Here is a 23,009-nt window from a genome sequence, read left to right on the forward strand (position 1 = left end):
AACACCTCCCCTAGTAATACACGGAGGTTTTCCAGCTTAAATTTAAAATTTGAAATATCTGAATCCAATCTGTTTGGATCAGAACCGTCAGCCGCAGAATGAAGCTCTCCGTCCTCATGTTCTGCAAGTTGTGACGCAGTATCTGACATGGCCCTAGCATTATCAGCGCACTCTGTTCTCACCCCAGAGTGATCACGCTTGCCTCTTAGCTCTGGTAATTTAGCAAAAACCTCAGTCATAACAGTAGCCATATCTTGTAATGTTATTTGTAATGGCCGCCCAGATGTACTGGGCGCCACAATATCGCGCACCTCCCGAGCGGGAGATGCAGGTACTGTCACGTGAGGCGAGTTAGTCGGCATAACTCTCCCCTCGTTGTTTGGTGAAATTTGTTCAATTTGTACAGATTGACTCTTATTTAAAGTAGCATCAATACAGTTAGTACATAAATTTCTATTGGGCTCCACTTTGGCGTTAGCACAAATAGTACAGGTCTCATCCTCTGAATCAGACATGTTTAACACACTAGCAACTAAACTTGCAACTTGGAAATATTATTCAAGTAAAATACAAGGAAAAACGTACTGTGCCTAAGAAGCACAGAAAGATATATGACAGTTGAAATCAATAAACTGAAAAGGTTACAGCATCAAACTTTGTAAAACAAAACACAATTTTAGCAAAGGCTTGTTCCCATTAGCAAAGAATAACTAACCCTGATGGCATAAAAAAGTTAAAGAATAAACGTTTTTTATCACAGTCAACTACAATCTCACAGCTCTGTTGTGAAGATTACTTCCCTCAAACAAGCTTTGAAGACCCCTGAGTTCTCTAGAGATGAACCGGAACATGCAGGAAAAAACAATGAGCTTCTGACTGAAATTTTTGATGCGTAGCAAAAGCGCCAAAAAAAGGCCCCTCCCCCTCACACACAACAGTGAGAGAGATCAGTAAACTGTCAGAATTAGATCAAGCAACTGCCAAGTGGAAAAATAGTGCCCAAACATTTATTCACCCAGTACCTCAGAAAATGAAAACGATTTTACATTCCAGTAAAAACGTTTAACATAAATTAAGAGTTATTAAAAAGCCTGTTGCTTGCAAATAGGCTAAAGTCTTATATACACAGTGTAATTCCAGTGAAGTACCATTCCCCAGAATACTCAAATGTAAAATATACATACATGATATTATATCGGTATGGCAGGATTTTCTCATCAATTCCATTGTCAGAAAATAAAAGCTGCTACATACCTCTTTGCAGATTAATCTGCCCGCTGTCCCCTGATCTGAAGTTTACCTCTCCTCAGATGGCCGAGAAACAGCAATATGATCTTAACTACTCCGGCTAAAATCATAGTAAAAACTCTGGTAGATTCTTCTTCAAATTCTACCAGAGAAGGAATAACACACTCCGGTGCTATTAAAAAATAACAAACTTTTGATTGAAGAAATAAAACTAAATAAAATCACCATAGTCCTCTCACACATCCTATCTAGTCGTTGGGTGCAAGAGAATGACTGGGAGTGACGTAGAGGGGAGGAGCTATATGCAGCTCTGCTGGGTGAATCCTCTTGCACTTCCTGTTGGGGAGGAGTAATATCCCAGAAGTAATGATGACCCGTGGACTGATCACACTTAACAGAAGAAATAAAGTGTTAAAAAAAATTTTTATTTTTTTTTTGCTTGGTGTATACTGTATAACACTATATACTCTGTCCCTCCTTCCAGCTGCTGACATGTAGCAATCCATGTTGCGCAATGGAGGAGTGGCTATGAGCCATTCAGCTGCCCTCCAATTGCGCAATATGGACTGCTTGTTAATGTATGAGCCGCGAGAGCAAGCACCACCCAGTGGTGCTTATTGCTCTTCGCGGCCCATACTCTCCCAAAAGAAGCTGTTCTCCAAGCAGCCTCGGGAGCCAATTAGTGGTAAGTGCCGGATTAACGTGACTGTTTCTCTTCTTGCCATGTTCCTGATTGTCTAGGTCTGGCAGTAAGAGAGGGAGCAGAGTCACATGTCCTGGGACTCCTGCCGAGGAGAGCTGCTGGTGCTGACTAAGGAGGACCAAGTGGTGAGTGCGTGGAACTCTGGCAAATTTGAGCCAAAAGAGAGCACAGACTGTCAATGTACAGTTTTAATCCAATCTGGTGTTCAGCTTCACACAAAGATATTTAGTTATAGCCACTCTGCGGACTATTAGTCACCTGTGAAGTAACTGACCTTAATCTGAATCAGAATTTTAACGATGGTCAGTTACTTCACGGGTGACTAATAGTCAGCAGAGTGACTATAACTAAATATGTTTGTGTGAAGCTGAACACAAGATTGGCAAATTTTAGCATCAAGAGAGCACAGACTGTCAATGTACAGTTTTTATCCAGAGATATTGATGGGCAGTCAGTCACATGGGTTGGTGCAAACTGTATTCTCCGTGAACGGTGTTATGCTCAGTTTACTTAAAAATTATCCCTCCCTTCTGCTGTCACACACTTACTGTCTGTCTTGTCTCCACTAGAAGGATCAACTTCAAAGTCCTTATCTTCCATGTTAGTAAAGCTTGAATCCCATACTTCGTATAATCGTGAGATGAGCAGTGCAGCAGTCATTTGGATAAAATCTAACTTTTTTTTCTCTGTGTTATTACTGGTGGGCATGGCATTTACACTGACATTTGCTATGGACAATTAGACATTTGTACTGTATACTGTACGTTGTTCTCTTTTAGTATAGCCTATTTTAAAAGAACAGAAAAAAAGCCATCATTGGTTAAATGTAGGTACTGGTAGCACATTTTATAAACCCTTTTAGAGTGTCTATTGTAGGAAAATGTGGACTTTTCCACTTTAACTGTATGTCACAAAGGAATGTGTAAGGTATGATTGTTTTTACGTTGGATCTATGTTACAGCCCTACACTAACAGCTGCAGGTACTGTCTTCCATAGCTACATTGGTAAGGAACTCCCACATCTGTCTCTCATTCTAAAGTTCCCTCCCCCATGTCTTTCCAGCAGTCAGTGAGAGGCTGAGAGCAGGCACTGCTACTAGGAATAGAAAGGGGAGTGTGTGGACTCAGGGCTGCAGCCTTTAATGTGAGTGAGTGTCTTGTAGCACTAGTAGGTGACTTACTCTTCATCTTATCTGCACTAATCATAAGCCTGTTGAAATGTTTATAGAATTGTCATGTATTGTATTTGTTTTCTCTTTCATGAAAAATATTTTTTTTTTTGTCTCTGAGGACCTCTAGTGGTCATTTGACAGCAAATCTAATTACTGTACATTTTTCATGGTTAGTGATACTATCTGCCATCAACATTTTTTAAAAAGAAATTAACATAAATTGTAACCTGTCTATTTTGTTTTTATGTCAACCTGGTGTCAATTTAAAAAAATATTGGAGGAGAAGATAGGGGGGAAAAAACAAATTATGCTTGCCTGATAATTTTCTTTTCTTCTGACAGGAAGAGTCCACAGCTGCATTCATTACTTTTGAGAATCCACCAGGAGGAGGCAAAGACACCACAGCATCATTTATGTTTTTCTTCTTGAACGGGAAGAGTCCACAGCTGCATTCATTACTTTTGGGAAAACAATACCCAAGCTAGAGGACACTGAATGCAAACCAAGGGTGGGTACAAAAAATGCGGCTCCTTCGAAAGGCACCACAGCCTGAAATTACCTGACACCCTACAAAAAACTATAACGACAAGGGAAAAACTGGAACCCAGGGAACCTCTTATCAGTTACACAACCTACAAAGCCGTGCTAGAGACCACTCGGACCAAGAGTCTGCTGAGCAAAAGGCCTCCAAGGAGTCAGCCCTGCGGCACTCAACTCCTACATTCCAAAACCAAAAAACTTCTATCAACCCCGAGAGAGAGAGTAGAGGAACCCAGGAGATCCGAAGGACCATCCAAAATGGACTTAAATAAAAAACTGGTCAAACTCTCTATCTACCCCAAAAGGGAGAATAGAGGCCCCATGAGATATCCAAAAGATCAATTAACTTAGAGCAACCCGAGGTCGCTGCAGGCCCACTGTCTAGGGAACAAACTCCCTAGGAGGACAAGGACCAGAAGATAAGTCCATAGTCAGGAGAAAACATCACTAAGATGACCGGAAGACCACCCTCAATCCCTGACACAGCACCATACCAACTATGGTTTTCCAGAAAACCTGCGAGTTCCCCCTTGTAACCTAGGCAAGACCAGACACGTCAGATTAAGCATAAACAAGCAGAGACAGGAAAATCATTCCAGCAGCTTCAAGAGGGCACAGAGCCACCTATGGCAAACTCGCAATGACCCTTCCACAGACAACAAAGCCATCTTAAGCCATTGTGGGACTCATCCCACTGAAAAGTGCTGAAAAATCTCGACAACTCCCAACCAGAAAATCCCGGAATCCAAGGAGCGATCCATCCCGGCAACAGCAGCTGCCGGTAGAGAGATGGGCACTAAGAGTCCCCCCAACAAAGTGGAGGACAGATTAATAAAAGTAAAGGGTCCATGCTGGAAGCAGACTGATCCCCAAACTTCCTTCCAGGATAACGGTCCCAGCCCCAAGGCTAGTGAAAGACCTTTTGTAGACAAGTCTCAGACCTTCAGAAGAAAAAAGGACGGATCTACGAGGCATCAAAGCCCCAGAGTAGAACTCTGACCGTTACTGAAAAATTAGCATGCTACCCAGAACCATGACAGGAACCTCATGCTCAGGTCCAAGGACCCCTACACTACAGACTTCCATAAGAAGGAACACTACTCAAGGGAAGAAAGCATTCTAACCCACAGCATTCCAATACCAGAAATCAATTTCGTGATACTGAGAACACAAGAGAGGGAAAAAACCCTACGAGGCAAGAAAAAGAAGGACCCACAAGCCCTTTACAGATACTGAGGTACCTACAACTAAGGAGAACACGTAAACATCCCTTCCCCACCCTAGGTGAAAAGAAGATTAAACCACGGAAAACACCCTACTAGAGGCCAACACTCAGCCAATATTGTCAGCCCAGTTGGATAACAACTGGAGCCTACAAGGAAAAAACAATTTATGTAAGAACTTACCTGATAAATTCATTTCTTTCATATTAGCAAGAGTCCATGAGCTAGTGACGTATGGGATATACATTCCTACCAGGAGGGGCAAAGTCTCCCAAACCTCAAAATGCCTACAAATACACCCCTCACCACACCCACAAATCAGTTTAACGAATAGCCAAGAAGTGGGGTGATAAGAAAAAAGTGCGAAAGCATAAAAAATAAGGAATTGGAATAATTGTGCTTTATACAAAAAAATCATAACCACCACAAAAAGGGTGGGCCTCATGGACTCTTGCTAATATGAAAGAAATTAATTTATCAGGTAAACATAAATTATGTTTTCTTTCATGTAATTAGCAAGAGTCCATGAGCTAGTGAAGTATGGGATAATGAATACCCAAGATGTGGATCTTCCACGCAAGTCACTAGAGAGGGAGGGATAACATAAAGACAGCCAATTCCGCTGAAAATAATCCACACCCAAAATAAAGTTTAAATCTTATAATGAAAAAAACTGAAATTATAAGCAGAAGAATCAAACTGAAACAGCTGCCTGAAGTACTTTTCTACCAAAAACTGCTTCAGAAGAAGAAAACACATCAAAATGGTAGAATTTAGTAAAAGTATGCAAAGAAGACCAAGTTGCTGCTTTGCAAATCTGATCAACCGAAGCTTCATTCCTAAACGCCCAGGAAGTAGAAACTGACCTAGTAGAATGAGCTGTAATCCTTTGAGGCGGAGTTTTACCCGACTCAACATAGGCAAAATGAATTAAAGCTTTCTGGCCTTTTCTAGAACCGGAAAAGATAACAAATAAACTAGAAGTCTTTCGGAAAGACTTAGCAGCTTCAACATAATATTTCAAAGCTCTAACAACATCCAAAGAATGCAACGATTTCTCCTTAGAATTCTTAGGATTAGGACATAATGCCCATAACGCCCAGGAAGTAGAAACTGACCTAGTAGAATGAGCTGTAATCCTTTGAGGCGGAGTCTTACCCGACTCGACATAAGCATGATGAATTAAAGATTTTAACCAAGATGCCAAAGAAATGGCAGAGGCCTTCTGACCTTTCCTAGAACCGGAAAAAATAACGAATAGACTAGAAGTCTTTCGGAAATTCTTAGTAGCTTCAACATAATATTTCAGCCCCCACGAGCCTAACAGCCCACAGGGAAAAAAAGTCAAATTTTAAGGTAAGTAAAAAATTGATTTATTCATATGCATTATCCCAAATATGAAACTGACTGTCTGAAATAAGGAACGTTGAACATCCTGAGTCAAGGCAAATAAATGTTTGAACACATATATTTAGAACTTTAAATAAAAGCGCCCAACCATAGCTTAGAGTGTCACAGAAAATAAGACTTACTTACCCCAGGACACTCATCTACATGTAGTAGAAAGCCAAACCAGTACTGAAACGAGAATCAGTAGAGGTAATGGTATATATAAGAGTATATCGTCGATCTGAAAAGGGAGGTAAGAGATGAATCTCTACGACCAATAACAGAGAACCTATGAAATAGACCCCGTAGAAGGAGATCATTGAATTCAAATAGGCAATACTCTCCTCACATCGCTCTGACATTCACTGCACGCTGAGAGGAAAACCGGGCTCCAACCTGCTGCGGAGCGCATATCAACGTAGAATCTAGCACAAACGTACTTCACCACCTCCATAGGAGGCAAAGTTTGTAAAACTGATTTGTGGGTGTGGTGAGGGGTGTATTTGTAGGCATTTTGAGGTTTGGCAAACTTTGCCCCTCCTGGTAGGTATGTATATCCCATACGTCACTAGCTCATGGACTCTTGCTAATTACATGAAAGAAATCAGATGTCCCAGCAGACAAGTAGGGACCCGTGAGAAAACCTCAAACTGAAGCCTCAGGATGATATTAATCTCTCATAAGAGTCTGAAACCCCCCACTCCCTCCAAAGGGACACGCAGGGGAACCAAACCCTAAGGTTAAGCAGAACCGTCCATACCCTTTCCAGGCAAGAGACATAGTCCTAAGCCGGAGTCCTCGAAAAAACGGAACCGATCCGAAGATCTGAAGCCCCTGAGGAACCTATAAGCTGCCTCCTATGGTTAGGAGAGCACCCAGACAGAGCCTTCCGCGTAAAGGACGACCCGACCCCATGCTGAAAGGCTAAAATGGTCAGTTTCCTGACCTCAGACAGGCAAAAAGCCTGTATCTGACCCCAGACCTCCTACCCTCAAGCCTGAAGGCTAGATCTGCAATAAGATTGACAGGTAGCAACCGAGAGTCAAAAGACCATGGTATGACAAGGGGCAGTTCTTATCTGGAGAAGACGACAGTCTCCAGAGATCCCTGCAGGATCGGTCTCCCGACATCCTTGAAATGGAACAACGACGAGAGCTTTGCAGCTCCTGGTAGAACGGCAGGGAGACCCTTGCACTCCACGCACTACAGCAAACGAAACACTGAGACAAAGAAGGACATGTCCACTCTTTCATAACAAATGACCCAACCCAAGACGGGAGGGAAGAAAACATCGCCAGGGCAAAACAATGCGACTAGGCTACAAAAGTCGTCATCTGGAAATACCACAAGTGAGGATGCAAATCGTCCAATATTCAGATACTAAACCTCCGGAAATAAATCACATCCCGGACTTTCAAAGTAATGGAAAACCATGGTTCCGAGTCCTCAAGAACCCTAGAAAACACAATGACTTTTGAAAAAGTCGGTCACGCATCTCAAGCAATATCGAGAGAAAAAAACTTATATAGGAGCACACAACCTTCCTACCAGAAGCGTTGGGTCTACACCCCAGGCCCTAAACTTTGTTATAAGATCTGAGTCCTGAATCCATAACACTAGGTCTTAAGAGATACCTCTTTTTTTTTCTTTTTTTTTTAAAAAGCCGACAGGCTAATCAACAGCACGAGAGTGACATGAACCCAAGAAACAGTAGACAGCGCCCGAACAGTACCTGCCTGGTACAAGAGCATCCCAGAATCTGTCTAAAGTCCAAGAAAAATCGACCTGAAGGCTCGATGATATGAACTAGAAACATAACCTCAGACTTAACCAACTTCCAAGAGAGTGCCCATGCGACCACAAAATCGCAAGTATCGGTTCCAGAGAAAGAACGCTCTCCACGAAAGTTATATCCATGAGCTTTACAAATGAAATCAAATACATCCTATGTGGATCTAAATTAAAAGTAAGGCAGCACCCGCGGGTGAACGCCCAAGGGAAAAAAGGTTACGCCCAACCGGACCAGCTGATCAGAAGGCCCCCTTCACCCAAGCTCAGAACTGGAACGGATACATAAAATAAAGAAAAAACAGACAAGATTAGCTTGATCCCCAACCTTCAATCCAGGTTGCCATCTGGCATCTAAGGCCTCGAATCCCTCGGCCCACTAGGACTGGGATCCTCTAGCAACACTAAAACATGTCTTAGTAGGACACAAAGACGTGCCAACCTATAGCGGAAAGCAAAATTATCCCTCACCGGATCAACAAACGACTCCAGCCCCAAGGTTGGGGCTACTGGAGCCTCAGAGGCCCCTGCTTCCCCAGGAGGCTGAACTGAAATCGGGCAATCCCCCGCCCAGCGGGCCCTGGTTGACAGAACACGGACAGTATCTTAGAAAGATTTCAATTGGGAGCTACAAATGCGCCAAGGCCGCAGATATGGCCATGCGGAACCGTGCCGTAACCTCTGGAGGAAACAGACCACCTTCCGGAGAAGGAGTAAAGACCAAAGGGACACCTGCATTCGTAGCAAAGGAAGTTTCTGGGCCACGCACCTCACAGGACCTAGCATCCTCGGGGGCGGATGGCTCAACGCACTCTGAGGACCCTGAATCGGGAGAAAAGAGTACTCTGGAACGGCAATCAGAACATAACTGATGAGCATGGATAACCAGGGCCATTTTATATTCATCACAAGACGCATTCCGTGTCTAAAAAGTCAGAATCCTCCATCATGGGATTACAAAAATGACCAACGGTAACCGACACCTTCTTTACACCCCCAATGGCTGGGGCACTCACCACCTGCTATAAATAAAAAAAAAAACACGAGCAGCATACAGAAGTGAAAAAGCAACGTAACCGCACCCGGTCACGAGGTGCACCGTGTAAGTCATAAAATAGCGCGCAAATCCAAAGATTGCGCCAAATGATAAGGTCGTTAATGTTCCCGAAAAGCCATGAGCCTAAATTACTACTACACATCTCATCAGCAGACAGAACCACATAAACATGATTAAAGTCCCCCCTGTTCAATAACCCCCCCTTAGGGGATATTAACCCATGATTCCTTATTTTAAGATAAAAGGAGCCTCACTGGGACCCTACCTTTACGTTATCACATTCACATAATGAAGTAAAATGAAATCTACACTGTGGAACAGGAACACGGCCCTTCAAGTGTGACAGATAGTAGCCTCGCTTCTGACATGGACTTGAGTGAACAAAGGCAGGCAGCAAAACTCATCAATGCTGAATGCCAAGGAGCTGTTAATATGAGTCGAAATGGTTTCGCAGAAAAACTCTCCCTGCATCTCCAGACTCTAACTTTCACCCAGGCTCTCACTGAGAGGCTGACAGGACTACTTAAAATTCCAGTCCCATTTCGAAGAGTACTACCCTCCATAAGAGACTTAACTCGAACTTCTGACACTTCTCCTGTGACGAAAGGAAAAGAATGACTAGGGGATGAGGGAAGTGGGGGAGGTATTTGAAGCCTTTGGCTGGGGTGTCTTTGCCTCCTAGTGGCCAGGTTCTGAATTCCCAAAAGTAATGAATGCAGCTGTGGACTCTTCCTGTTTAAAGGGACAGTCTACTCCAAAAAAAAACTTTCACGATTCAGATAGGGCATGTAATTTTAAACAATTTTCCAATTTACTTTAATCACCAATTTTTCTTTGTTCTCTTGGTATACTTAGCTGAAAGCTTAACCTAGGAGGTTCATATGCTAATTTCTTAGACCTTGAAGGCCGCCTCTTAAAAATGCATTTTAACAGGTTTTTCACCACTAGAGGGTGTTAGTTCATGTTTTTCATATAGATAACAATGTGCTTATGCACGTGAAGTTACCTGGGAGCCATCACTGATTGGCTAAACTGCAAGTCTGTCAAAAGAACTGAAATAAAGGGGCAATTTGCAGAGGCTTAGATACAAGATAATCAGAGGTAAACAAATATATAAATATAACTGTGTTGGTTATGCAAAACTGGGAAATGGGTAAAAAAATGGATTATCTTTCTTTTTAAACAATAACAATTCTGGTGTAGACTGTCCCTTTAAGAAGAAGAAAAAAAGACTGGCCATATTGTTAGAGTCTTAATGCTGTTTATTAGCTAGTGTCACTGTCAAAGAAATATCTCTAACTGCATCATCTGCCCCATTATACATCTTCAGTCGAGATTTTATCTTAAAATTCTACACTTGTTTGCAATGTTTTTATTTTTTATTATTAATGCAAATGATCATTTGCATATTTTGTACAAATCTTCTTAAATAGCTTGCTGTCAGTGGGGAAACTACAGATTTGTACAAAATAATATGCAAATGATCATTTGCATAAATAATAAAAAAAACATTTCAAACAAGTGTAGAATTTTAAGATAAAATCTTGACTGAAGAGGTGATCTTATGCAATCGAAGTGCTGCAGATGTGACAGTATGTATTTCTCATCATTTCAATTGAAACTTATCTCAAGTTAACAATAGGATAACCGCCCTTTTATTATACAAAATAATATATTGTATTCCTATGTAATTGTAATGTTAGAATTTGACTGTTTGAGCAGAGTGTTTGTGCGCATGTACTGTGTGTGTGTGTGTTTTATTCTCCAGGTAATCAATACAATACAGATGTGCTGGTGCTTAAGTGTAGTGTTTCTCAACCACGGTCCTGAAGTACCCCCAACATGCAAGGTATTCATTATAGTTAAACCAGTGCAGAGGTGAAATAATCAGCTGATCATCAACACCATGGTTACTAACTTGCTCTCACCCATCAGCTGATTATTTCACCTGTGCACTGGTTCAGCTATAATAATAAAATAACTGCCCTGTTGGGGGTACTTGAGGACCGCAGTTGAGAAACAATGCTGTATTTTAATTTAAGCTACTTCTATTGGGTTCATATATGTGTTTCTCGGGCATATCATAGACAGTGCCTCACTAGCCTTTGACCTCACGGCACGTCACTGCAATAACTACTTTCTGTTTGATAGGAAGTTTTACCTACAAAAGACAGGCACAACGATGGGGAAAAATGTGGCCCCATCCTATGCCTGTCTGGTTATGGATGCCATTGAAGAGAAATATGTGTATACCCACTCATCATTTAGACTTTTTTTGTCAGGGTTGGTACCGCTACATAGATGATTTGTTCGTGTGGCAGGGACCCCCTGACAAATTACTGGAATTTAAAAACCAATTGGAGACATAGGTCCCTTTCCTAAAGTTCAGTTGTAAATATGATAGTGAGCAGGTGGAGTTCCTTGACACTGTGGTGTCTAAAAACAATGGGAGTCTCATTACAGATCTGTTTGTAATACCCACTGATCGAAACACCCTATTGCATAGGAAAAGTTTCCATCCCCCTAGAGTTTTCAACAGCGTACCCAAATCCCAGATTCTACGTGTAAATAGGATTGTTTCTGACCCTGATAGAAGAATTGTTAGGTCACAAGAGATGGATACGTTCATAAAACAAGGCTACAATAGACAGGATCTCCTAAGTATTGAGGACTCTCTTGTTAACACTACTAAATAGTATAAGGGGCCTGAAAAGACTAGGATTAACTTTGTGAGTACCTATAATACTATGAGCAAACGGATCTTTGGCATTAAGAAAATTTTGTATCTTTTACAGGAAGCCTGTCCGGAGATAATGGAATTCAAAGATATACCTAGGGCCTCCTTTAGAAAGAGAAATACAATCGGTAAAAGTTTGGTTTATGCTAATTTTAATTATTTTGACTGAAAAACACCGTTCTTTGGCAAGCCCAGACATGGCACTTTTCCCTGTCTGGGCTGTGCACAAAGTAATGGTGTTATTAAAGGCGGACCTATCTCTCATCCACATACTGGCAAAAAAACAGAATTTATGCTTACCTGATAAATTAATTTCTCCAACGGTGTGTCCGGTCCACGGCGTCATCCTTACTTGTGGGAATATCTCTTCCCCAACAGGAAATGGCAAAGAGTCCCAGCAAAGCTCGCCATATGGTCCCTCCTAGGCTCCGCCTTCCCCAGTCATTCGACCGACTGACAGGAGGAAAAATATAGGAGAAACCATATGGTACCGTGGTGACTGTAGTTAGAGAAAATAATTAATCAGACCTGATTAAAAAACCAGGGCGGGCCGTGGACCGGACACACCGTTGGAGAAAGTAATTTATCAGGTAAGCATAAATTCTGTTTTCTCCAACATTGGTGTGTCCGGTCCACGGCGTCATCCTTACTTGTGGGAACCAATACCAAAGCTTTAGGACACGGATGAAGGGAGGGAGCAAATCAGGTTACCTAAACAGAAGGCACCACGGCTTGCAAAACCTTTCTCCCAAAAATAGCCTCCGAAGAAGCAAAAGTATCAAATTTGTAAAATTTGGCAAAAGTGTGCAGTGAAGACCAAGTCGCTGCCTTACATATCTGATCAACAGAAGCCTCGTTCTTGAAGGCCCATGTGGAAGCCACAGCCCCAGTGGAGCGAGCTGTGATTCTTTCAGGAGGCTGCCGTCCGGCAGTCTCGTAAGCCAATCGGATGATGCTTTTAAGCCAAAAGGAAAGAGAGGAAGAAGTCGCTTTTTGACCTCTCCTTTTACCAGAATAGACGACAAACAGAGAAGATATTTGTCTGAAATCTTTTGTAGCTTCTAAATAGAATTTTAGAGCACGGACTACGTCCAAATTGTGTAACAAACGTTCCTTCTTTGAAACTGGATTCGGACACAAAGAAGGTACAACTATCTCCTGGTTAATATTTTTGTTAGAAACAACCTTTGGAAGAAAACCAGGCTTAGTACGCAAAACCACCTTATCTGCATGGAACACCAGATAGGGCGGAGAACACTGCAGAGCAGATAACTCTGAAACTCTTCTAGCAGAAGAAATAGCAACCAAAAACAAAACTTTCCAAGATAACAACTTAATATCTATGGAATGTAGAGGTTCAAACGGAACCCCTTGAAGAACTGAAAGAACTAGATTTAAACTCCAGGGAGGAGTCAAAGGTCTGTAAACAGGCTTGATCCTAACCAGAGCCTGAACAAATGCTTGAACATCTGGCATAGCTGCCAGTCGTTTGTGTAGTAAGACAGATAAAGCAGAAATCTGTCCCTTTAGAGAACTCACAGATAATGCTTTATCCAAACCTTCTTGCAGAAAGGAAAGAATCTTAGAAATTTTTACCTTATTCCAAGGGAATCCTTTGGATTCACACCAGCAGATATATCTTTTCCATATTTTATGGTAAATCTTTCTAGTTACCGGTTTTCTGGCCTGAACCAGAGTATCAATCACCGAATCTGAAAACCCACGCTTTGATAGAATCAAGCGTTCAATCTCCAAGCCGTCAGCTGGAGGGAGACCAGATTTGGATGTTCGAATGGACCCTGAACAAGAAGGTCCTGTCTCAAAGGTAGCTTCCATGGTGGAACCGATGACATATTCACCAGGTCTGCATACCAAGTCCTGCGTGGCCACGCAGGAGCTATCAAGATCACCGAGACCCTCTCCTGTTTGATCCTGGCTACCAGCCTGGGAATGAGAGGAAACGGTGGGAACACATAAGCTAGGTTGAAGGTCCAAGGCGCTACTAGTGCATCCACTAGAGTCGCCTTGGGATCCCTGGATCTGGACCCGTAGCAAGGAACCTTGAAGTTCTGACGAGACAACATCAGATCCATGTCTGGAATGCCCCATAATTGAGTCAACTGGGCAAAAATCGCCGGGTGAAGTTCCCACTCCCCCGGATGGAATGTCTGACGACTCAGATAATCCGCTTCCCAGTTTTCCACACCTGGGATGTGGATCGCAGATAGATGGCAGGAGTGATTCTCCGCCCATTGTATTATTTTAGTTACTTCTTTCATCGCCAGGGAACTCCTTGTTCCCCCCTTATGAATCTGGCCTTTGCAAGCTGAGGCCAAGCCCTGAGAGCATTGAATATCGCTCTTAGTTCCAGAATGTTTATCGGGAGAAGAGACTCTTCCCGAGACCAAAGTCCCTGAGCTTTCAGGGATTCCCAGACCGCACCCCAGCCCACTAGACTGGCGTCGGTCGTGACAATGACCCACTCTGGTCTGCGGAAGCTCATTCCCTGGGATAGGTGGTCCAGGGATATCCACCAACGGAGTGAATCTCTGGTCTTCTGATCTACTTGAATCACTGGAGACAAGTCTGTATAGTCCCCATTCCACTGTTTCAGCATGCACAGTTGTAATGGTCTTAGATGAATTCGCGCAAAAGGAACTATGTCCATTGCTGCAACCATCAACCCTACTACTTCCATGCACTGAGCTATGGAAGGACGTGGAACAGAATGAAGAACTTGACAAGCGCTTAGAAGTTTTGACTTTCTGACATCTGTCAGAAAGATCCTCATTTCTAAGGAATCTATTATTGTTCCCAGAAAGGGAACTCTTGTTGACGGAGACAGAGAACTTTTTTCTATGTTCACCTTCCATCCGTGAGATCTGAGAAAGGCCAGAACGATGTCTGTATGAGCCTTTGCCTTTGAAAGGGACGACGCTTTTATTAGAATGTCGTCCAAGTATGGTACTACTGCAATACCCCTCGGTCTTAGAACCGCTAGAAGGGACCCGAGTACCTTTGTGAAAATCCTTGAAGCAGTGGCTAATCCGAATGGGAGGGCCACAAACTGGTAATGTTTGTCCAGAAAGGCGAACCTTAGGAACTGATGATGTTCTTTGTGGATAGGAATATGTAGGTACGCATCCTTTAGATCCACGGTAGTCATAAATTGACCTTCCTGGATAGTGGGTAGAATCGTTCGAATGGTTTCCATTTTGAACGATGGTACCCTGAGAAATTTGTTTAGGATCTTTAAATCCAGAATTGGTCTGAAGGTTCCCTCTTTTTTGGAAACTACAAACAGATTTGAGTAAAATCCCATTCCTTGTTCCGTCATTGGAACTGGGTGTATCACTCCCATCTTTAGCAGGTCTTCTACACAATGTAAGAACGCCTGTCTCTTTATTTGGTTTGAGGATAAGTGAGACATGTGGAACCTTCCCCTTGGGGGTAGTTCCTTGAATTCCAGAAGATAACCCTGAGAAACTATTTCTAGCGTCCAGGGATCCTGAACATCTCTTGCCCAAGCCTGAGCAAAGAGAGAGAGTCTGCCCCCCACTAGATCCGGTCCCGGATCGGGGGCTACTCCTTCATGCTGTTTTGTTAGCGGTAGCAGTCTTCTTGGTCTGCTTACCCTTGTTCCAGCCTTGCATCGGTTTCCAGGCTGGTTTGGACTGTGAGGCATTACCCTCTTGCTTAGAGGATGCAGAATTAGAAGCCGGTCCGTTCCTGAAATTACGAAAGGAACGAAAATTAGACTTATTCTTGGCCTTGAAAGGCCTATCTTGTGGGAGGGCGTGGCCCTTTCCCCCAGTGATGTCTGAGATAATCTCTTTCAATTCTGGTCCAAAGAGAGCTTTACCCTTGAAGGGGATGTTAAGCAATTTTGTCTTGGATGATACATCCGCTGACCAAGACTTTAGCCAAAGCGCTCTGCGCGCCACAATTGCAAACCCTGAATTTTTCGCAGCTAATCTAGCTAATTGCAAAGCGGCATCTAAAATAAAAGAGTTAGCCAACTTAAGTGTGTGAACTCTGTCCATAACCTCCTCATATGGAGTCTCTCTACTGAGCGACCTTTTTAGTTCCTCGAACCAGAACCAAGCTGTTGTAGTGACAGGAACAATGCACGAAATGGGTTGTAGAAGGTAACCTTGCTGTACAAAAATCTTTTTAAGCAAACCTTCCAATTTTTTATCCATAGGATCTTTGAAAGCACAACCATCTTCGATAGGAATAGTAGTGCGCTTGTTTAGAGTAGAAACTGCCCCCTCGACCTTAGGGACTGTCTGCCATAAGTCCTTTCTGGGGTCGACCATAGGAAATAATTTCTTAAATATAGGAGGGGGAACAAAAGGTATGCCGGGCTTCTCCCACTCATTCACTATGTCCGCCACCCGCTTGGGTATAGGAAAAGCGTCGGGGTGCACCGGAACCTCTAGGAACTTGTCCATCGTGCATAATTTTTCTGGAATGACCAAGTTGTCACAATCATCCAGAGTAGATAACACCTTCTTAAGCAGTGCACGGAGATGTTCTAATTTAAATTTAAATGTCACAACATCAGGTTCAGCCTGTTGAGAAATTTTTCCTGAATCTGAAATTTCCCCATCTGACAAAACCTCCCTCATGGCCCCTTCAGATTGGTGTGAGGGTATGACAGAACAATTATCATCAGCGCCCTCCTGCTCTTCAGTGTTTAAAACAGAGCAATCGCGCTTTCTCTGATATGTAGGCATTTTGGATAAAATATTTGCTATGGAGTTATCCATTACAGCCGTCAATTGTTGCATGGTAATAAGCATTGGCGCGCTAGAAGTACAAGGGGCCTCCTGCGTGGGCAAAACTGGCGTAGACACAGAAGGAGATGATGTAGAACCATGTCTACTCCCTTCATCTGAGGAATCATCTTGGGCAATTTCATTATTTGTGGCAGTACTGTCCTTACTTTGTTTGGACGCTATGGCACAATTATCACACAATTTTGAAGGGGCAGACACATTGGCTTTCATACATATAGAACATAGCTTATCTGAAGGCACAGACATGTTAAACAGGCTTAAACTTGTCAATAAAGCACAAAAAACTTTTAAAACAAAACCGTTACTGTCTCTTTAAATTTTAAACAGAGCACACTTTATTACTGAATATGTGAAAATATATGAAGGAATTGTTCAATTTACCAAAATTTCACCACAGTGTCTTAAAGCGTTAAAAGTATTGCACACCAATTTTCAGAGCTTTAACCCTTAAAATAACAAAACCGGAGCCGGTTACAGATTTAACCCCTATACAGTCCCAGCTACAGCCTTTGCTGTGACTTTACCAAGCCCAGAGAGGAATACGATACCAAATGACGCCTTCTAGTACCAACTACTTTCAGGTCCTCACACATGCATCTGCATGTCTTGCACTCAAAACAACTGCGCAGTAATGGCGCGAAAATGAGGCTCAGCCTACAACTGGGAAGGCCCTTCCTGACTGGAAAAGGTGTCTAACATAGTGCCTGACGTTAAAAAACGTTCCCCAAGTTTATAAGTGTGAATTATCAGCATAAACATGTATAAAATGTCCAAATAAAGCAATCGATTTAGCCCATAAAAGTGTCTACCAGTTTTATAGCCCATATTAAGCCCTTTATTCTGTTTGAGACTAAGAAAATGGCTTACCGGTCCCCATGAGGGGAAATGACAGCCTTCCAGCATTACACAGTCTTGTTAGAAATATGGCTAGTCATACCTTAAGCAGAAAAGTCTGCTAACTGTTTCCCCCAACTGAAGTTACTTCATCTCAACAGTCCTATGTAGAAACAGCAATTGATTTTAGTTACTGTCTGCTAAAATCATCTTCCTCTCACAAACAGAAATCTTCATCTTTTTCTGTTTCAGAGTAAATAGTACATACCAGCACTATTTTAAAATAACAAACTCTTGATAGTAGAATAAAAAAACTACAACTAAACACCACATACTCTTAACCATCTCCGTGGAGATGTTGCCTGTGCAACGGCAAAGAGAATGACTGGGGTGGGCGGAGCCTAGGAGGGACTATATGGCCAGCTTTGCTGGGACTCTTTGCCATTTCCTGTTGGGGAAGAGATATTCCCACAAGTAAGGATGACGCCGTGGACCGGACACACCAATGTTGGAGAAATGTCATATCCCTAGGTACTACACATGCGATTCAAACTAGGTCGTATATGCTCTTAAATGTCTGTGTGGACTTTTATATGTCAGGGAGACCACCCAAAAGATCAGGGATAGGATTTGCTAGCACAAATCTACCATCAGAAATCAGTCTACAGCACACTTACTGGTTCCTGCCCATTTTTTGGCAATGGACCAGGTGAGTAAGCTGCTATTCATGGTAACAGATAAAGCCCAGAAAAACCTTAGAGGAGGTGATAGAATTAAATACTTACTCTACAAGTAAGCTAAATGGATATGGAAGTTTAATACCATGCATCCAAAGAACCTAAATAGGGAGTTCAACTTGCATCCATTTATCTAAATTGACTCTTGGGCTAGGCTTTCATAAATAAATAAGAATTAAAACAATGATACAATAATGCACCTTTAACTAGATTTGTTAAAAAATAATGTGTTCATACATTATAGTGCTTTTTGTATATGATCCTTTCATTGCTAGCTGTTGGTTGATTTTGTTTTTAATAGGTAATTTATCCACTGGTGGGTTACAGAGGGTTAAGGGTTATGGTGTCTGTTAAACCTCCCCTATACTTGATTTGATACATTTTTACAGGTGTATGATTTAAATGGTGTGTTGTGTTTAGTATGTGTTAGCTTGAGAAAGGGACAGGAGTCCCGAAAAGTTGCTCTGTGAATAAAAGGTTTGCTTCTTATTTGAGTGCCACCTTCTCCTTGTTTTCTTCATTATATATTTGGGCTGTTGGAGGGAAGCTTGGAAGGTGAAGCACCAACTACATTTTATTATCTGGATTCTGAAATTTTGTGATGTGCTGACCCTATGTGCTTTTTGTTAGCAAGAATAATCAGACTAGACTGGCTCCTCCAACCGAGATAAGCAGTGGGTGGAGTTTTGCTATTTAAAAACAATTGCAGCAAACAAGGTGAACATTTATTAAAGGGACAGTCAAGTCCAACAAAAAAAAAAAACATGATTTAAATAGGGAATGTAATTTTAAACAACTTTCCAATTTACTTTTATCACCAATTTTGCTCTGTCTCTCTGTATTCTTAGTTGAAAGCTAAAACTAGGAGGTTCACATGCCAATTTCTTAGACCTTGAAGACTGCCTCTAATTCGAATGCATTTTGACCACTAGAGGACATTAGTTCATGTGTTTCATATAGATAAAACTGAGCTCATGCACGTGAAGTTATCCTGGAGATGGCACTGATTGGCTAAAATGAAAGTCTGTCAAAAGAACTGAAATATAGGCATAGATACAATGTAATCACAGAGGTAAAAAGTGTATTTCTATAACATTGTTAGTTATGCAAAACTTGGGAATGGGTAATAAAAGGATTATCTTTCTTTTTAAACAACAAAAATTCTGGTGTTGACTGTCCCTTTAATTTCTTTCCAACACTCACCTACTATATTATATTAATTGGAGGACATTAGATATATATTGCAATTACAAGATGTTTACAGTCTCTTTTAAAAGGATGAATGATGTTTCAAGAAGAAATAGTCTGACCACAGTGCAAATATTTTTTCACCAAACAAAAGAGAATTATGTTTTATTTTAAATTGAAGGACATTCAAAAATAATATAGTTTTCCTTTAGAAAATGTGTAATTACCTATGCGTCCTGTAAGCGGCCCACATTAAAGGTGTCATTCCATTCTGGTCCATCATATCTACATCCTACAGAAAAATAAATAAATAAAATACACATTTTCAGAAGATCAGCATACAAAAGATGATATCAAATAAAAATCTAGGAGACTGGAAAATTAGTAATTAGTTGAAATCTTCCTGCTTTTTCTTGTTTGTTTTTTTTGACAACAACCTAATTACGGTTGTTTAGAATAAACTCTAGTTATGCAAACTAAGATAATGATATGTACAGTATGGAACAGTAATTGCTTTAAAATTGTCACGTCAGATTAAAGGGACAGTAAACGTAAAAAAAAACGTTATATAAATCTGCACTATGTGCAGATTTATGTAACATTATCCTAGCGACGTGAGAGATTTTACCCCCCAAAGGTATACTTATCTTCCGCTCCTCGCCAGACTCTTCTTATGGTGTTTTTTTCAAAAGCATGTCACAAGCGCGCTAATAAATGTAGTATGCTCCGGCACTAAGTAAAGCAGCCTACAGCTACGGGAGCGTGCTTCATTTCATTCAATGCTGCGATTGGGCACACTGTGATTAGACAGTGCTCCCGTGACACTTTTGAAAAAGAAAAAAACAGAATCAGAACAGGATGGCAAGGAGCAGAAGGTAATTGTACCTTTTGGGGGTTAAAACTCTCACGTCGCTTTCATTTTTGAAGGTGTCGCTAGGATGTTAAATAACTCTGTACATAGTCCAGATTTATGTAACATTTTTTATGTTTACACTCGCTTTAAAGTGACAGTATACTGTAAAATAGTTTTTTCCATTAATGTATTTCCAATGACTTGTAATACCAGCTGCAGAGTATAGAATGTTTGAGAAATTATAATTTAAAAACATAAATTATGCTTACCAGATGATTTAATTTACTTCTGTATAAGGAGAGTCCACGGCTTCATTCTTTACTGATGGGTAAATACTGAACCTGGCCACCAGGAGGAAGCAAAGACACCCCAGCCAAAGGCTTAAATACCTCTTCCACTTCCCATATCCAAAAGTCATTCTGCCGAGGGAACAAGGAACAGTAGGAGAAATATCAGTGTATAAAAAGGTGCCAGAAGAAAACACAGAATTTAGGGGTCCGCCCATCGGAGAAACACGGGCGGGAGCCGTGGACTCTCCTTATACAGAAGGAAATTAAATTATCTGGTAAGCATACTTTATGTTTTCCTTCTTAATATAAGGAGAGTTCACGGCTTCATTCCTTACTGTTGGGAAACGTGTACCCAAGCTCTAGAGCAGGGGTCGCCAACCTTTCGGCCCTCAGGGACCACTAAAATTATTTTTTTTTTTAAAAAAAGGTACAAACCTCTATAATGTGTGTGTGTGTGTGTGTGTGTGTGTATTTATGTATATATATTAACTAGTATAACCATAGCTAAGTTTACAGTATGTATATATTTACACATTTTTAAGAATTATTTTTTGGAATTAACTAATTGAAAGACAGAACTGAGAATACTTCATCTGTCATTTGGAAGGGTGAGGGCCAACTTTTGAGCTGGAAACAGAGAGGCAGAAAGTGGGAAAAAAAGAATAATGTTTAAAAGGACCACAAGACTTCCAAGTTACCTCTCCAGTTAGGAATTATTCAAAACTACTTATGATCATGGACAGACATGGGAGTCATAAATTAAGTTTATATCAGAAAGCTCTCAAAATGGATGTGAGCTAACCACAACTGATATTTCTGGCAATTACTATAATACTGGTGGTTATGGCTGATCTGCTGGATGGCAATTACTGGAATTCAGGTGGAATAAAATTATTAGAATAAAAACGAATTAATATTTAATAAAAAAAAGAAGATGGAAGGGAGGAAGACAAACAGTGATGTAAGTCAATCTGAAGGAATTACGAAAACTACTACAAAGACAGGTAAAGGGAAGAAAATAAATAAAATATAAGAGAATTTTTTTTTAAGATTCTTTTTTTATATACTTTATTTCCACTATTTAAAGCCAAGACTATACCAACCTCTGCTGGCTTTAGAATGGAAGCATCTTCCTCTGAGCAGCACACTGGGCGAGAGGAGTTAAAAATACAATCTAGCTAAGAAAGTTGCGTAATACTACGCAATGTGCGTAGGGAGATTGTAATTTAACTCCTCCCCTGTCGGTTTTCACTGATGTCCAGCCAGGCACTTTAGGCTAGACGGTGGTGACACCATCAGAGGATATTTCCACCAACATCTTCTCACGGACCACTGGTTGGCGACCACTACTCTAGAGGACACTGAATGATAACGGGAGGGCCAAAAAAAAAAAAAAAAGAAGAAGAGGTGGACCCTTATCTGAGGGCACCACAGCCTGCCCCCAAGGCTGCATCAGCTGAAGCAAAAACATCAAAAACTTGTAGAATTTAGAAAAAGTGTGTAAGGAGGACCAGGTAGCCGCCTTACAAATCTGATCCATAGGCCTCGTTCTTAAAGGCCAAAGAGGAAGCCACTGTTCTAGTAGAATGAGCCGTAATTCTCTGAGGAGGTCCAGGTCCTGCTGTTTCATAGGCAAAGCGGATAAGACTCCTCAACCAAACAGATAAGGAAGTCGAAGAGACCTTCTGACCCTTACGCTTCCCAGAATATGCCACAAACAAGGAAGTTTGTCTAAAATCCTTAGTAACTTAAAGATAAAACTTCAAAGCACGAACCATGTCCAAATTATGAAGTAAACGATCCTTCGAAGGAGGAGGATTAGGACACAAAAAAGTGACAACAATCTCGATTGATGTTGCGGTCTGACACAACTTTAGGGAGAAACCCTAACTTAGTACGTAGGCCAGCCTTATCTTAACACCAGATAAGGAGGCTCACATTGCAAGGTGGCAATCTCAGATACGCTGCACGCCGAGGAAATAGACAGTAGAAAGAGAACTTTCCAGGACAACAATTTAATATCAATTTCATGCATAGGCTCAAACGGAGCCCGTTGCAAAACTTTAAGAACCAGATTCAGACTCCAAGGGGGAGCCGAACATCTGAACACAGGTCTGATCCTAATCAGAGCCCTAACAAAAGACTGAACATCTGGAAGCTCAAAGAGCCTCTTGTGCAGTAAAACAGACAAGGCCGATATCTGACCCCTCAGGGAACTGGCCGAAAGACCCTTCTCCAGACCATCCTGGAGAAACAACAGAATCCTGGCAACCTTAACTTTATGGCAAGGAAAACAACGCTCTTCATGCCAGAATAAGTAGGTTCTCCACACCTTATGATAGATGCGACAAGAAACTTGCTTACGAGCTTGGAGGAGTGTCAATAACTCTCTCAGAAAAACCTCTCTTGGCTAGGACTAAGCGCTCAATCTCCATGCAGTCAGCCTCA

The 23,009-nt window shown here is 41.5% G+C and overlaps 1 protein-coding gene across 1 annotated transcript in view; it reads right to left on the reverse strand.

Moving 5' to 3' along the window:
• The window catches only part of ZDHHC17 (zinc finger DHHC-type palmitoyltransferase 17), a 306,091-nt gene that overhangs the window by 255,989 nt on the left and 27,093 nt on the right, over window positions 1-23,009 (reverse strand). The window contains exon 2 of the mRNA XM_053716763.1: window positions 19,646-19,710. Within this exon, the coding sequence (XP_053572738.1) occupies window positions 19,646-19,710 (65 nt within the window). The remainder of the gene's footprint in view (window positions 1-19,645; window positions 19,711-23,009) is intronic.

The sequence above is a fragment of the Bombina bombina genome, chromosome 6 (genome assembly GCF_027579735.1).
Source record: "Bombina bombina isolate aBomBom1 chromosome 6, aBomBom1.pri, whole genome shotgun sequence".
Classification (NCBI taxonomy): domain Eukaryota; kingdom Metazoa; phylum Chordata; class Amphibia; order Anura; family Bombinatoridae; genus Bombina; species Bombina bombina.